The sequence below is a fragment of the Perissodus microlepis genome, chromosome 22, assembly GCF_051167445.1.
Source record: "Perissodus microlepis isolate ML-2025 ecotype Zambia chromosome 22, ASM5116744v1, whole genome shotgun sequence".
Lineage (NCBI taxonomy): Eukaryota > Metazoa > Chordata > Actinopteri > Cichliformes > Cichlidae > Perissodus > Perissodus microlepis.
In genome coordinates, this window is record NC_140481.1 from 14,638,965 (window position 1) to 14,655,590 (window position 16,626).

Sequence of the window (16,626 nt, forward strand, 5' to 3'; positions counted from 1 at the left end):
GGCCCCATCTTATTTTCCTGTAAGCTGAGAGGTCCAGCACGTTAATGAAAGCAAAGTAAATGAAGCCAAAGTATAAAGCCAACAAACAATGATGCCCTGTGTGTATGTTCAATACACAACAGGCAGGTATTTGCAGTGCACACACAAGAGCAACCTAATAGGTGATGGACAGCGACATACTGTCTGCTTACATTTCACACATCCTTATGAACACATCCACAGAAGCCATTACTTCGGTCTTATTATCCTTACTGCTTCATAACACATAAGGCAAATAAAGCAGGTGTGATAGGTCTTGCACAGAATCCTCAGTCCAGCACTGACAAACGAGAATGTTACAAGCAAGGAAAAAACAAAACAAGTGTTTGATTACTGCATATCCAGTTTGACCATGTCACCTGACACCAAGGCCAGGAGACAGAGGTGCCCATTGAAAAAACAAACAAACCCTGAAATCTTTATTGAAGACGCAGTCTTCTTTCAATTAGACGCATAAGCTCATACTGAGGGGCAGATTTCATATATATATATATATATATATATATATATATTATCAGACACTTAAAATCTGGAAGCAGATTTTAAAATTCAGTCGGCTTAATCTTTCCTAACCGCCACTGGTGAACTGACAAAAATGCACTCTCTTTTTAGTCTCATCTATCACAGCACAGCATTAGCCTGAGCAGAAAATAATCACACGCTACATCAGCACAGCATACCATACAGAAAGAAAACGTAAACGCTAAGTGTTCAACAACCAGAAAGGTTAAACGTCTTGTTCAGTCGACCTGGCTCATATCTCCCAGCGCTGTGAACAAATAGAGTAACAAAACTGTACTCAGAGTCATTTATTGAAGGTCATCACTACAGTGAAAAGCCACAGTGATGCTAGGAATGAATGTAAGTAACTAAACGTGAAATAGAGCCGCTCTGCCTTTTGCTTCGTCGACACTTGACGAATTGAATTTGTGCAAAGGGGATAGTGACAAACGCTTCCTGTGACCAAGCATGACTGAGTGCAATTTGAAACGCTGTCATGCCAGAAATGTTCAAATACTCTTATAACAGTGTCTGCATCACAAATTGAGTAGGGTGAGGAGCACTGACATAAAGTCTGTTTAACTGATATAAACAGGAGCCTTCAGTAGTGCATAACTGTAATATAACAACTGCTGTTTAGATAAAGCACAAAAAAATGAAATCCAGTGTATAGCTAATGAATCATCAACACATTCATTAACAAATTAAATCTCTAGTAATACTGACAGCCTTGTGGTGCCATTACTACTAACATGAGTGCTGACTCTGGGTAATGACAAATACATCACTCAGGGTCTGTGTTACAACTTGCAGCTGTGTCCAACAACAGTGCTAAAACAATCCCTCCCTGATGGCGTTCACTGTGGCTCGAAAACAATAAAATATGGCAGCTTTTTAAAAGTTGTCAGCAAAACTATTAAGATAAGCATCTACTCACAAAGTGGTAGATGGATAAACTTTGATTTTATGATGAACACTGTCCATGCATCAAACAGCACATCAAACCAGACAGCTGCAGTCTAAGTCTCAACTTGAAGTTTACCTTGCTCGGGATTCTCAGGTTCTCCACAGGACTGAGGTCTGCCATGCTCTCCTGGGGGCTTTTCAGGCCCTGCCAAAATAAAATCCAAGGTAAAACTACGAACAACAGGTAGCTTTAACATTACTCTTTGTGTTTTTATTTTTAATCTGTAACTTGTCACAAAACTTCATCAGCACACTACTGCATACAGCAAAAAGTGGAACTGAGGGGCAGATTTCTGAAAGCGATATGCTCTGTTGTGTTCAGTTTTGACCAATTGCCAAACACCACTGCATGTGCAAACTGAGAACTTCCTTCTATCCGCCCAGTTCCCATTATTGTGTTGTTATTGTTATTGTGTTAAACTCTCACTACCGGGGCGTGAGCTAAATTGCTATGTGCATGCCTTATTTGCCTGAGGCAAACAACTGAAACAGCTCTTAGTCTGGCTGAACGTTTCACTTAATGAACCAAACGGTGAGCTGTCAAATTAGCCAGTTAGCTTAGCAGGCTGTCATGCTAACTACCGGCTCCCGTCAGAGACAAACAGCCGGCAGCGTAGTTTCTGTACACCTGCTGTGCTCACCTGACGGGCCATAAGAGACTTGATCTTCTGCATCGTAAGTCCAAGTCGTATCAGCGGCTAAAAAAATGAGTAAAGCTCCAGCTGTGTCTTGTTGTCAACAGTGCACCTCCATCACTACGAGAAGGAAGCCATAGTTGAGTCTCACGTGACTGGCAGGGCAGGAACCAGAACGTTGCAAAGCCTTCTGGGAAATGTATTTTTTAAGAGCCAGAGCTTGTGCTCTTGCCTGTCAGGCTTTTCACATGTATAAAAAATGAAAACATCTGGATGAAATCCAAAGTACGTGTTGTTATAAACAGAGAAAATGAAATTAAAAAATAAAATATGATCAAATATAAACATGGCGTCAAAGATTGACTCTACAGTAATGTACTGCTGCCATACGCCACTGGATGGTAGTAAACTAACAGAGATATTACACAGCAGTCATCTAGCCTCCTTGTGCCAAAATAACGAAAATATGGGTGCAAATGATAACAAATTAAAAAAACAAAAAACCCACAGTGGCTGTATTGTTTTTCCTAAAACTGAAATGAGGCTGCCATGGGACACTGGAATAAAACTGAGCCATCATTAACGTTCATGGCAACACATATGCTTATTTTTCTATTACATGGCTTTAGGCTGAATCTCTGTATATGGATTTATTCAATACTTTGCAGAAATCTTGAGTCACACCACATTTATTTATATTTTGCTGGAAAACTGGGAAACAGGTGCAGCAGTTTATTGAGGCGTGTGCAAACATACATAGAAATCCAGTATGTAAGACAAAAATAGGGTTTATATAATTCAAACAAGCCTTAAAGTCAATATTTGGTATTAAAACATTTGTTCTTCAACACACTGTGAACTCTCTTAAGCAATCTTTCTTGTCATTTCTTTAAGTAGTCATCAGGAATAGTCCTCTGTCTGAATGACATTCAAAGCTCTTTTTGTGACTGATAGTGTTTCACTGTGTGTTTCTCTCTCCAGGTTTGCTTTTACTGCACCAGCAGAGTGTTTGGGGTACTTGCCATGCTGAAACATGAAATCTTCACCAATGTGTTTCATTCCACCATGTTGCACGGCAGATCAATGGCTGTACTTTTCTGTGTTCATAATTCCATCAATTTTGACAAAGATCCACAGCACCACAGCCTTAAATAATGCTTCAAACCATGACAGACCCTCTCCTGCTTGCTTGTTTTTGTTACAGATGGCTGTGGACACTCACTGTGGTACCTCCTGCATACATATTGACAACAATATGAATAAAGATCAGATTTGGATTCATCACTCCATAAAAACCTGTTGCCACTGATTTCCAGTCCAGGTCTTGTGTAATTTGGCATTCCTCAGTCATTTCTCTTTGTTGCACTTCCTCAAGAATGGCTTCTTGACGATCACCCTTCCACTGAGACCATCTCTGAGAGCCAGAGAGCAACTGTCAGGTCCTGTGTCAGGTCTTTGCTAATTTTATTTTTAATTATTTTATTGACATGACTTTCAAATGTTCATCTGCTGTAAACAATTTTTAGGCCTTCCACTTCCTCCACTTGTTCAGTTTTCTCATTGCAGATCATCCAGATGTGCCAAATTTTCATCTGACAGCTCTTTGGGAATCACCTTGTTGGTGCAAAAATACTACTTTATGTCTGTCAGCTGTGTTGTCTTTGACATTTTTAATGGACTCAATAAAAGAAATGGGAGCAAATGATGTTTTTAGCCTAGTCTGCTAGTAACAAAGTGCCTAAAGATAAAATTAAGGACTTGTTCTAAGCTAAGCTGTGTGCTATGTGCAGACACAACACTGGTTCATCTATTGAGTTTAATATGTCTGAATCATAAATTAATCATAGGTCAGTGTTAAGTGGCCTAACAAGCAAACAAATGGTTGAAGGACAACACTGCAAATGAGTGAAAAAGCAGCCAATGTCCAAAGAAATCCTTTGAAAGACCCTCAGAAAGCCTGAAGAACTATTGCTCAAAAGGACTCTAAAAAATGACAAGAACGTCTGGAAGAAAAGAAGAAAAATATAAAGGAATGAGGGGTGGATCAAGACTTTTACACATTAATGTGCACGCCTTACATATTAACCTATACACATGTTTCTATGCTAATGATTCAATTAAATCAATTAATGAATAAAATATAAGGTGTGTGATAATGTTGAAGTTATTATCAGTACAACACATGGGCCGGTTTCCGAACAGCTCCAGGGTTTGTTTTATTCCCAAGAATAAAGTAGAATTTCCTTTTAATTCTACAGCCACTGTCTGTATATCTGTATTATACACATTATATACATACAGGTTAACACAATAAAGCAGGCTTTCCTTAGCGCAGCACATTTCCTTTCATGACCAAGAATTTGCCCGCTGTCACCACAGATTCACTGCCACGCAGGTCCATCTCTGCCAAGCAAGCAGTTATGCCAGGCTCTGCATTGCAAACTGTTCCAAATCATTCCCAAAACAGCACACACAGACCTATTCAGCCTGCTTTGTAATTGCCCCCTTAGGTTTTATGTCGGGCTGTGCTTGGTTAAAAGCAGGCAGCGTGCTGCACACAGCAGGCACTGTGAGCTCTAGTTCCTGGTTAATGATGCCTCAGGCTATTTCCCAGTCAAATGAAGGTGAGGTCACTCTCCTTAGGTGAATTTACTCCACTGTTGTTTGTCAGGCAGTCATCCACAGTGTGGAGCCTCCCTTTAAGTATACACTGAGACGGAACAGATGGCAACCCCTACCCGGAGATGCCACCACAAAGACACAGCACACTCGGCCGGTCAGTTCAACAGCTAAAATTAGACCAAGATTTAATAAACAACTTGTTGTTATGCAGGAGAGCGTCGTGATATGTCACACCTTAGAATTCAGCAGGAGTTCTAGACTTAGATTTTTTTGGTTTTTAATGTTCATGGCGTAAAAAAGAAACAACTACAGTTTGATAATAATTTACTATAGTAGCCAGCATTTTGTGCTATAGCATTTCACACACTGAAAAGATGCACTCAGCATGATACCACACAATGAGTATACAACAGTGTGGTGATAATAAGCTGCATAATAGTTCCTTTACGTGATTCACTCTCCAAGGTTGGCAAACTTGGAGCATTTCTAATGAGCTGCATATAAAAATTTGGCCTCCGCTTTCTAAATGAATCACTCTACTTCTGACTTTCTCTCCACGCTTGACCCTTTATTTGTATTTCTGTATTTCTTCTTCTGTCCACAACACATATATGTATGCGTGCGCACACAAACAGGAGCAAGCGCACACCCGTTTCTATCTACTCGTGACAAGGTGTCAGCGGGAGCAGGTGGAGGGCACTATGCCACATGCTGAACCATCCGTCTGTCGCTGCCTATCTCTATCAGGTACACAGCATACCAATACAGCGAGGCTGAAAGAAGCTAGCGCTCTGCGGCAGTGTTGGGACTGAAAGCACAACTCTTGCGAGGAGAGAGATTACAGCCAAGACATCAGACAAAGACGGACTGTGAAGCAACAGAACAACTGACAGCTTTGCTGGCTTCAGCTATTCTTTTTTTCCAGGAAGTGTGAAAGAACAAATGTTCATTTCAAGCCATTACTGCTTTTGCCTTTTTACAAAAAAAAAAAGGCAAACTAAAGCAAAAATACGGACATAATTGCAGAATTCGCAGATTAGAGTACATTGTCCTTGTTTGATGTCAGCAAACAGCGCATACTCCAATTGACCAGAGTAGTAAACAGTTATATTTTTAATAAAGTACAAAACAAACATGTGAATGCAAACTGTACAATAATGAATTACGAATTCCTTATCATTGTCTTTTCATTGAGCATTTCATTGTGTCCATTATGAGAATAGAGAAAATGCTACATTTGGGGAAGCAGGGCTGAAAGTTTTAATAGGAATAAATAGATTAGAGTGAAACATAGGAATAGAATAATATGTATAAAGAATCTGCTGGATAATTCATGTACAATATTTACAGTTAACCTGAATATATATTTCGTACTGCATTAATTATAACACTTCTCACAAAATATACTCTGTCAGCAGGGAACGCTAAATTAAAATGATAATATTCATGTTTTTTTTTTCATCGAGATTTTAAATAGTAAATCAAGGAATGTGGCAATTTCGGCACCTTGGATGCATCAGAAAATCTTCAAAATAAGCTAAAACTGAATACTTCTAATTTGCTTAGTTTTATATAATCTTCACCTTAAAACAGAAAACAAAGGTTTTTAACTTCAGTTATGCTTTCACAGAAAAAATAAAAATGAGCTGAACATACATTTTCATTTCACACCAATGTCAGCAAAATACACTTAACATCCGTCCAAAACTCTCGTCAACAGCAGTGCACTATCAGGTTGTGTAATCCCACAAGTCTCCTTCATCCCTTGTGCAAAAAACCAGGCCACCAAAACCAGTGCTTCAGGCTTTGATAACAGAGACTTAAGAGAATAAAGCTACAAGGAAGTCTTCAAGTTAAACCATTTAAAGTTCCATCTCTGTTCTCCAGCCAGACTTTACTTCAGCAAACTGTGACTTGGAGTTTCAGGAACGTGTCTGATCACATCGTAGATGGTAGTATGCATATCTTGAATCGATTCGAGACGAGCCAAAGATCTGCACGATGCCTGGTGGATTAGTCGTACGGGCAAATTAAAAGCATTATAAAAACAAAGGATTTTGGACAAAATTAGTGTTGCCACTTCGTTGGTTGTGAAAATACCTGTGTAGATTCCGTCTTCCCAGGTATGGAGACGAACTCGTAGATGCCAAAGTCCTCGGTTGCATCCTCGTGACCTGTTGATACACATTTTGATAAATCAGAGCAAAACATTTGCTACAGTACAGCTGTTAATGTCTAATCCCTGTCAGACTTTATAATGGCATGGTAAATTATATGATGTCATAAAGCTAAAAACATAAAACTGCTCTAATCTGAATTAAATTCTCCTTATCTTGTTTGAGTTAAGGTAAGTTAAGTTGCTTTTTTGAAGCTGATTTGTCCAGTAAATGCCCTGTTCATCTAATATTTACAATCCAGTTCCTTGTTAAATATGATATAATGCATGTGTATAAATAAATATGAGAGTGATTATGCGGGGATCACTAATAATTAATGTTTTTGACAGTAAGAGGGAAAAATGAATAATCTGTGAACAAAAAAGACGCTTACCTGAACGATGTGGTCGTTTCTGCTCTGAAAATGGTCTGCTCAGAAACAAATAAAAATGTTAATTGAAGCTTATGTGGGGAAAAGACACAATGGTAGATTTTTGAATTAATTTCATAATAAAGGTTCTTACTTGTTGTAAATGCTCATAAGCACTGGTGATAAAAGAGAGGGGAACGGGAATGAGAAAGAGAGAAAAATATAAAGTCACGCACGCAAGCAACAGCATAACAAATGTGACCTTCACTTCCTCAAATAAAGAAGTTACTTTGCCCTTGTTTCCTTTAATCTAACATTTGCAAGTCATTTACATTTTCCCAGTAACATTTTCTTTTTTTTTTGTTTGTTTTTGTTTTTTCCACATGAAAAAGTAGGCAAACACAGGTGTTACTAATGACATTATTAATACCATTTCTAATTACATTTCAAGTCAAAATGACTGCTGTGGAAAAGGTTTATTAAATTCCACATTCAAGAGCTCGGAAACCAGGGGGAAAGAAAGATTGAACTCACAGGGATTAAAAGCAAATATGGTTCTGTAAAAAAAGTGCTTCCCAAAGCAACAGAAGAAAACAGTATCTAACCTCTCTTTGGATGACAGGTTCTCCTGAGGAAGAACAGCAGCATAAGGCCAATGACAAAAAAAGAGCAGACAGTAATGACTGCCAGCGGTGATACAGAGTTACCCTCTTGGGTGTGCTTCTCTTTCCCTGTTAATGAACAACAGTCACATGAATGATACATGAACACACATTTGAAAGTAAGCCAGTTTTGTAGGAATGACAGAGTTAACAAGTTGGTCTTGGTGTCTGGGGGCAAAAAACGGCCCCCCAACCTGGCCCACTGGACAGCTTTGGAAAACGTAAACTTTATTTTCATAGTTTTCCCAAATTTAAGATTCCTGTGCAGTGGCCCTTTATACTTCAACAAAGTAATTAACTAACAGATAAACAATTAAATTGCAATGTTCATGTTATTTTTTTCACTATTTACTATGTACATTTTATGAATACAGGACATTCTGGCCAATGAGCTAAAAGAACGTTTTTTGTAACGTTTTCTTTCATTTACTGAAGCAGCATCTGTTTATCACATAGAAAAGCTGAGATGTGTTATTGAAATCGTGCTTTTGTGTCTTGCAGTGAGATATCTCAGGGATATTGAAGTCGGCTACAAAAACAAGCAAACAAAGGCTTTAGTGAAAATTTACTTTTCAGTTTAAAATGTGTTAAATCTTATGTATGATGGTTTTTTTAGTAGCCAGTGAGTTAAGATAAAGGCTAACGGTATTTAGCTAGCTGTCTTTTAGGTAGCACTTTAGCTAAATTAAGTTACTGAACTTGACATTTATAACAGTTTCCTGGAAACTATTGTTTGTTGCAATGTGTTTAAGCTGTGGTCAATTTTGTTTTTTATTTTTCTTGAGAAATTAAACCAATTTTATTTATGTGTTACCATTAATTAGCAGGTATCTAACCTAACCAAGGTACAATGCTAACTAACCAAGCTAGCAAGCATCAGCTGAAAATGTGGAACTACACTCTCTTATCCACAATTTATCTAAATATGATCAGGTCAGGTGCCAAAATAAATACATAAATAAATCATCTTCTTTTACAGACAGTCGATGGTATAGCCTTCCACAGTGGCTAACATGTCTGTAAAATGCTTGAATTTTAAAACTGTAATCATCAGAAAGAAATTTGGTAGGGTTCATAAAAGATTTCAATGTCAATAAAAAAAGGGCATCTGTTGACTCCTTAAACAACGTGTTAAATCAGCCAGTATCAGCAGTAATCATAAATGTCCCTTTCTCAGTATCACCCAGGCAACATATTAATGTTGCATTCAGCACACAGAAACTCCATATGCTATAAAACCTTGTCAACAAACATAACAGCTGTTATCCAGTGTTTACTTTCCCAGCCACTGAACTTAAATACATGCTGCAGGTACTGGAGCCTAGAAACACAGATATAACCTTAGTTTTATAATAATGTACTGTATATTTCATTATAGCCATAACCTGGTCTGACTTGTTAGCTTTTATGCAGTGTAATGCTCCAGTTATAGTATTTTATCTCCCCAACTGTTCCCAAAAGGTGGTCAGTGCTTATCATTGGCAAGGATTATCTCGAAACGCTCACCCAGCTCTTCTGCGTTTGGCGTGACACACTGTTTGCAGAGTGTTTATCTCAGAGGATTCCCAAAACCTACCCACGCTCTGCTCCCTCTTGCCATGTTCCACCCTCTACCCACCTGTTCCCAAGCTGGCCACCACCAGAGTAAACTGGGCTTCGTCCTGCTTCTGCGTCACGTTGTTGAAGGCACGGCAAAGGTACTCTTCAGCCTGGGCCAGTCTGTAGGAGCGCACCTCTAGCCGAGGGCCCTCTGTGACAATCTGAGTTGCATTGCGGGTCTTGGAGATCCACACATAGCTGTTAGGTGGGTTGGAGTCAGCCTGGCATTCAAAGAAGACCAGCTCCCCAGGGTTGATGGTGAACACCTCCCCTGTGCGCAGGCCCTGGACAGAGTTCACCTCAAGGTTGTAAGGGCCATCTGTGTGGGCCGGTGGAGAGTGAGAAAAACATGACAGTTTGCTGGTGAGATGTTGCTTTGTGGGTCATTTTCATGAACCGTCCAGCTCTAAGGCATGATTGGGTAGCGGAGGAAAGCAGGGTAAGAAAAGTGAGTTTCTAAATACAAGGTCACAGGTCTGTACACGGAGTAGTGGGATAAATACGGGTGGGTATGTTGACAGTGCCAGTGGAGAACACTGAGACCTAGGTGAGGCGGGGGTGGACGAGCACAGCACTGAACGTGGGCTGTCGAGAAAACGCACTACTCTAACTTAAAATAAAAATTGTCTTTTTCCAACACAGTCAAGCATATTATTCACAAACATATTAATATACATTTTAGATAAAACCTAACTGTTAAATAAGAAAATTATCTGTTAAACGAGAATTACTGTAGTAGCAATTAGCTATTAGTAGCAAACAGCCCAGTTCACTATCAGCTGGTTTTTTATTGTATTTTCCAGTGAAAGCAAACATTAGAAGGAGACCAGCTTTACTAGAAACTCAATACGGTAAAACTGAAAGAAACCAAGAGTGCTTCCTGCAGGTTGAAACACAAACACGATCTGCCTATGCAAACAAAAATGATGTCACCGCCAAGATGAGAACAACACACAAGACTAAAGAGGTGGAGGTAAAAAAGTGCAGGAAGCTGTAGACGAAACCTACGACGCCTTTCTTTTGTCACGCTTCAATACAAAGTTGTCTGTTTTGTAAAAATTTAAATGCATTAAAACGAATACCCAGGAAAAATTACGCATGCAGTACGTTCTCAGTTCAGCCTCATACTGGCACATCCAATAAAGTCAGTGCATCAGTGCATCTACGCCGTTTATAGTAGAACAGAGGAGCTCTGTGAGATAAGTCTGCTCCCATGCAAATACCACCCCATAACAGGCGCATGGTTTTTTTTTTGTTTGTTTTTAAGCTGATAGTAAGTAGGCTGATCTCACTAAAATTTACACATGACCCAACACTTCCAGCTATTCTGGAGAAGAGAAAACAACAAGGTTTAGGATGAGTACAGGAACACATATGTGACATTTTAGATTTTTAATTGTTTCTATGAAATAAAAACCTTTATAAAGCAGCTCTCAGACGTGAACACAGTCATTACAGGGTTCAGAAACCGAAGAATAAGCTACAGCTACTCACAGTAGACGTTGAGTTCCACAGCCCTGCTGTGTTGGCCCCGGGTGACCGGGTTGCTGGCCACACAGTGATAACTTCCCTTGTCCTCTTTTCTCACAGGGCTGATTAACAGTGTGGAGTTATCTTGGGAGTAGTGGTATCTGTCACTGGGACCCAGTGCAACATTATCCCTGAACCACTTAAACATAACTCTTGTTCCGTTCTCAACAGAACAAGTCCAGGTGACGTTTGCTTTGTCCTCAATGACTGCATAGGAAGGGCTCTTCTCAATGGCTGGATTGGACACAGGAACTAGTCGGGGGTGGAAGGCAAGATACAATTAATATCTGAGCAATGGCCAATTAATAAAATTAAATTATGGGAAAGATAAGGTCTGAGAAACATGTAACTCACCATCTACGGTTACGCGAATGGTTTTCTCCTCCTCAATGTCTCCTGGTTTGTTATCATGCTTTATGTTGATGCTCAAGTGATAATCTCCTTCATCTTTTCTGTTTAAGTTCTTGATTTCCAAAGAAAAGGTGGAGTTGTTGAAGACGAGGTGGTCACGGTGCTTCATGTTTAAGATTGTATTTTTTTTGGTGAATGTCACCAAAATCCTGGGCTTGGTGCTGCTCATCCCGGTGTGACACCAAGTTCCCTGAAATTCTGCTTTGTCCGGTGAAAAGTTGGTTTTCACAGACAGGAACACAGAGTCCCCTTCAGTGACATGCCTCACCGACGGATCAATGTGAATCAGTTCGGAGCTGACCTCTGAGTTGATGCAGGTGGTGGGAGAAGGAATGAAGGAAAACTCAATTACTGCACAACCAGTGAAAGGTAACATGTTAGATTGTCCATGTGACACATCATGTTTCATACAGAGAAACTCTTTGTATACACGATGACTCCAGCAAGCTAATGTCTACAATTAAAACTACAATAGGCTTATGGGGTGGGCAGCACGGTGGCACGGTGTTTAGCACTGTTGCCGCACAGCAAGAAGGTCCTGAGTTCAATTCCACCATCAGGCCGGGGTCTTTCTGTGTGGAGTTTGCATGTCCCCCTGTGTTTGCATGGGTTCCCTCCGGGTACTCCAGCTTCCTCCCACCGTCCAAAGACATGCAGTTTGTGGGGATAGGTTAATTGATTAATCCAAATTGCCCATAAGTGTGAATGCGGGAGTGAGTGCGAATGGTTAGCCCTGCGGTGTACCCCGCCTCTCGCCCTATGACAGCTGGGATAGGCTCCAGCGCCCCCCACAACCCTGAAAAGGATAAGTGGAAGCGAATGGATGGATGGAGGCTTATGGGGTACTTGGAGGTTGAGCAACAAACTGTTCACAAAGCACAAAGTAATAAATTTCACCATCTATAGAGGCAAGATTTGTACTTTTTCCACAGCTTATTTCTGGAGTTTTAGTTGCTACACACTTCACTATGATAGCTAGCTAGTTGCTAACTTATTTAGACTTCCCATGCGTTTCCTACACTCACACTGTAAACTGGACTGATTTTACTTTTCCTTGTTTTCTGTACTAAACTCTTACATTGGTGCATGGCCAAAGTTTCCAATAATGAAGTCAACCCATGTGCAGAGTAAACCCTTTGAAGCCACAAACTCAGGACTCAGACTGCTTGAAACAATCAGCTTCTGACATTTTTTCCCCCTTTTTGGTCTGCATGATGTCACTCAGAGTAGATAACCTTAATATGGACATATCAGGCACGTATCTCTGGCTGTGAGCAAACCAGCAACACCTACCCCCTGTTTAAACTTTCTCTTCATGAGGAGTCAGAAAAAAGCAGAAAATATGGAATAAACAAATGGTTTTAAACTGTGAATAAATAAAAGCTACAGTAGTGGAATCAAAGAATTGGAGATGGGATTGATAAAGGTTTTTTTTTCCATGTAAACATGTCAGCTGAATTAGGAACTGACAAAGATCAAACTGAACCAAACTGAGCTCAGAGAGACTGCAAAATCGGGCAACAATCGTCTGTTTTGTTTGACAAGAAATCATTTTAACAATATTTTTGCCTGTGGTTATCAATATATGACACTGATATATGAGATGCTACAAAAGATGCACTGTCTGATGATACAATAGGCTTTTCTGTGTACCCCACTTTAAAGTTGACACTATCACCCTGTTGTGCATGTCATGTGATAGAGCACTAACATTGATAAAAATACTTTCATTCAAAATTGAAAAATATGACATGCATTAGTGATTACTGGCACTTGGTAACAATCTGATATTGTCATTTGACACTGCTTTATTTCAGAATTGTCATTTTGTGGGTTGTTGGAGGATTCAAATGTAAAAACTGGAGAAAATTGAAAGAAAAAGTTGTTTTTTGTAATTATGTAATGCTATAGATGCAATATATCGAGGAGATTTCACTTTAAAGATAAAGTCAGTCCTGTTTTGTCTGCGTAATCTACAATGATCTGCATCCTAGTCTTCAAAGTGTCCAGGTCCTGAAACTGCTGTGTGTTAATATTGACCTAACTCCCTACGGAGTGACATTGTTGCCAGACGAGGATCAGGCTCTGTCTCTTTTATAGCAACTCGTTGCGAAACAAACACTTGAGCTGTGTGAAGTAACTACAACTGCTGATCTATTGCATCTTGTGGTCTGTTAAAGCTGCGGCAGGTTGCCGGGGCAGTTTGTTCACTAGTTACAGACAACCTTGAAAAACACAAACAGCCGATAGAGCTATCAGTGTTTTCCAGCGCATGCTGCCACTTCAGCCGGAAGGTCGAGTGGTTTTACTCAGCCTGATGAATGAATGATGTCATTTATTTACATTTTTAAATGTCCACATCTTTCCAAAATGCACTGAATTACATCTGTGCTGCGACCTGTGTTCACATGACATTTTAAAGTTACGTGAGGTGAAATGATGGAGTCCGTTTGGATGCCAGGCTGAGTTAAGCAGCAGCATGTGAGTAGGCAGTGCTGCTGTGAAACAAACTCACGAAAACTTCACAGTTTTTGTTCATAGTTATCTCTTTCAACTTCCTCTTTCTGTGCTTGAGTGTCTTTGTCTCGCTTCTGTTTGTGCATCTTCTCTTTTTTTTCGGCACCGAAGAAATGTCTTGAAGATCGGTCGTGAATAACAGTTTCTATAGGCTGTAGATCAAAAAATGTAAACTTTGAATTCATCAAGACTTAATTAAGTTTGTGTTACGCATCATGCTGCGCAATTGCGATAGGAAAAATGGGGCGAAAACTCGAGAAACTTTTGTTTTTCCTGTAAAGCCATATTTTCCCTCATGTCCCTTGCTGTTCCTCTGAGCTGTCATGTTTTGCTCATGTTGAACATCACAATAGATCTACTGTCTGCTGTTATGTCCTAAATAATGCATGCAGCACAAACACCACGGTGACACGTCCCATTCTTATAAGACCGCAGGCCAGTTTCGGTGTGTGTGTGTGTGAGTGTGTCTGTGTGTCAGTAGCAGGAGTGTGTCTGTGTTTACACCAGCCGAGATCCGGTGAAAAGGCAGAACGAGGAGGAGTGTGCCGAGCCCGCTCCCTCACTGTTGTCCCCAAACAACATGGATATTGTGGTGGTGATTACAGACACAATGATTACAAACACTCTGAGGTGAGAGGGAAGCTTCGTTTGGTGGCCTTACCCCCCACATACACACATACACTTTCGTGTGGAGACCCAAAAGCACCTGCCTCTTATCACCCTCACACACATCCAAGTTGTTTGGATTCTAAATAGAGTCACCTCACCGCGCGTATCCAAACGCCACCATCTTCTGTCCTTTTTCAGATAAGACGAATAGGGCTTCTCAAGGATAGCTGTTGATACAAACATCAAAGTAGACGGGAAGCCAAACTAGGGGGATTTTGCTGTTGGCTTTATCAGGTCACACGACGCGCACTATTACACGTTTGTTATCTCATAGTCACACTGCTGTGGCCTAGGTCACTTCTTCTTTCCAAATGACCCTGTTTTTATGTCTACTCACGGCCAACAATAGAACAGAAAAGCTAATTCTGTAGAGTCATGCAGCAATGAGTATGGAAAGGACATGCAAAAGGAACCAGGACGGACTACGTGGAAAACTTTACAGCTCTGAGATTTTAAATACACCGTCGGGAGCTCGATTTTCTTCAGTTTAAAAAGCTTGTCAACCAGTTTCCCAAATTATTACAAAATATTAATGCCAAGTTTTGCTTTTTAAAGAAAAACACAAACCCCACTCTGGGTGTTGTTAAATGGAGTTCTTGTGCCTATAAAGATCCATATTTTAAGGTTTACATATGTTGAAAATGTGTTTCTCAAACAAACTACATCAACGATGCGAGTGAACATTTTTGTTACTGCACACCATGAAAACTTCCTCAGCTCGCCCTTCAGTTTCTACCATACCAACCAAGCAAACACAGTAACCACAGCAGCAGCCATCACTACACCAACACAACACTGACAGCTCGAGCACAACATCCTGTCGTGACAGCTCAACACACGCTGCACTCACCTGTTAGGATGAACAGAAGGCAGAAGGCAGAGCAGGCACACAGCACAGTTCTTCCTGTGGCCTCCATGGCATCTTATCCTCTGGGGATATGTGGGAATTCTGACAGGCAGTGCAAGGACTGAGGGATGGAGGAAGAGGAGAGGTATGGAAGAGAAGAGGTGGTGGTGGTGGAGGAGGAGAGAAATGTGACTGGTTGTGGTGACATTTGCCAGGGAAATAAGAGGAGCTGGCTTTCCTGCATGCAGCTCTAGGCCCCTCCCATGTGAACCTAAGAGTACGAAGAGGTCCACATGGCTGAGAGACAACACAGTGTGTTCTCACATACACACACACACTGAGCTGCCCTCAGGTTGAGGATTTGCACTATATCAAAGGGAAGATGAGACATAAAACTGTGAAAGAGCAGAATGGAAACTGTTTCTTTACATTAGACCAGCTGTCTGCTGCTTCAGACCCCCGGGCTGTGAAATAAAGCCTTTACCTGCTAACAGCAGTTTTGTTGGCTTAATGCACTTTCGGCTGACATAACAGTCAGCAAACTCCACTCTGTGTGGAATGATTTTGTAATTCTAGAAATAACAGAAGAAGAAGAAGACAAAGCGAGTGATACTGGGGTAAGACCGAGGAATGTATATGCCTTTAGGACATCTAAAGACTCTCCTCAAAATCAGAGAGAGACACACATTTTCATATTGTCTGTGAACCCTGAGGACGCTGTGGGGGGAAAACGATTCCTTGGAGAAAAGCTGAAGGTTTCATCTTATGGCATTAATGGCAAATGGGAGCTTTTTTACATTGTTCTTACTACGAGGAGACTGTGTCACTTTAATTTAGGTCATTTGTAGAGATGATGATGATAAAGCTCTTAAAAAGCACCTTTTTTTTCCTGTCAGTCGAGCGATCCCGCATAGTCTGAGAAGATGTTAAAAAAAGGTTAAAAATAGTCACATGTTAAACACTAACATGCTTTTCCCACAGTGACTTGCGCAGAAGAGTTTTACTCTGTACATTACCACCCTCATAAAGGGTTGGATTGGGAATGAACTGCACAGTAAATGAATTAAGCCATTGTACGCTGCATAAATGAGTGCCTAGTTTG

At 40.4% G+C, this 16,626-nt stretch overlaps 2 protein-coding genes across 3 annotated transcripts in view; both read right to left on the minus strand.

Annotated features, from left to right (window-relative positions):
• The window catches only part of vps50 (VPS50 EARP/GARPII complex subunit), a 117,356-nt gene extending 115,056 nt beyond the window's left edge, over nucleotides 1–2,300 (minus strand). For both annotated transcript variants that reach the window (XM_084920134.1, XM_084920133.1), the window contains exons 1-2: nucleotides 2,148–2,300; nucleotides 1,583–1,651 (exon numbers count right to left, since the gene is read on the minus strand). In XM_084920134.1, the coding sequence (XP_084776260.1) occupies nucleotides 1,583–1,651; nucleotides 2,148–2,180 (102 nt within the window). In that variant the 5' untranslated portion in view covers nucleotides 2,181–2,300. The remainder of the gene's footprint in view (nucleotides 1–1,582; nucleotides 1,652–2,147) is intronic.
• Nucleotides 2,301–5,858: 3,558 nt separating this feature from the next.
• Nucleotides 5,859–15,755, minus strand: hepacam2 (HEPACAM family member 2). Its single transcript, XM_084919497.1, has 9 exons — nucleotides 15,528–15,755; nucleotides 11,435–11,794; nucleotides 11,045–11,332; nucleotides 9,570–9,869; nucleotides 7,895–8,020; nucleotides 7,444–7,465; nucleotides 7,314–7,348; nucleotides 6,864–6,937; nucleotides 5,859–6,768 (listed from the first exon to the last, which is right to left on the minus strand). Exons 1-9 carry the CDS (start codon nucleotides 15,592–15,594, stop codon nucleotides 6,658–6,660), a joined length of 1,383 nt encoding a protein of 460 aa, XP_084775623.1. The 5' UTR covers nucleotides 15,595–15,755; the 3' UTR covers nucleotides 5,859–6,657.
• Nucleotides 15,756–16,626: the final 871 nt, after the last annotated feature.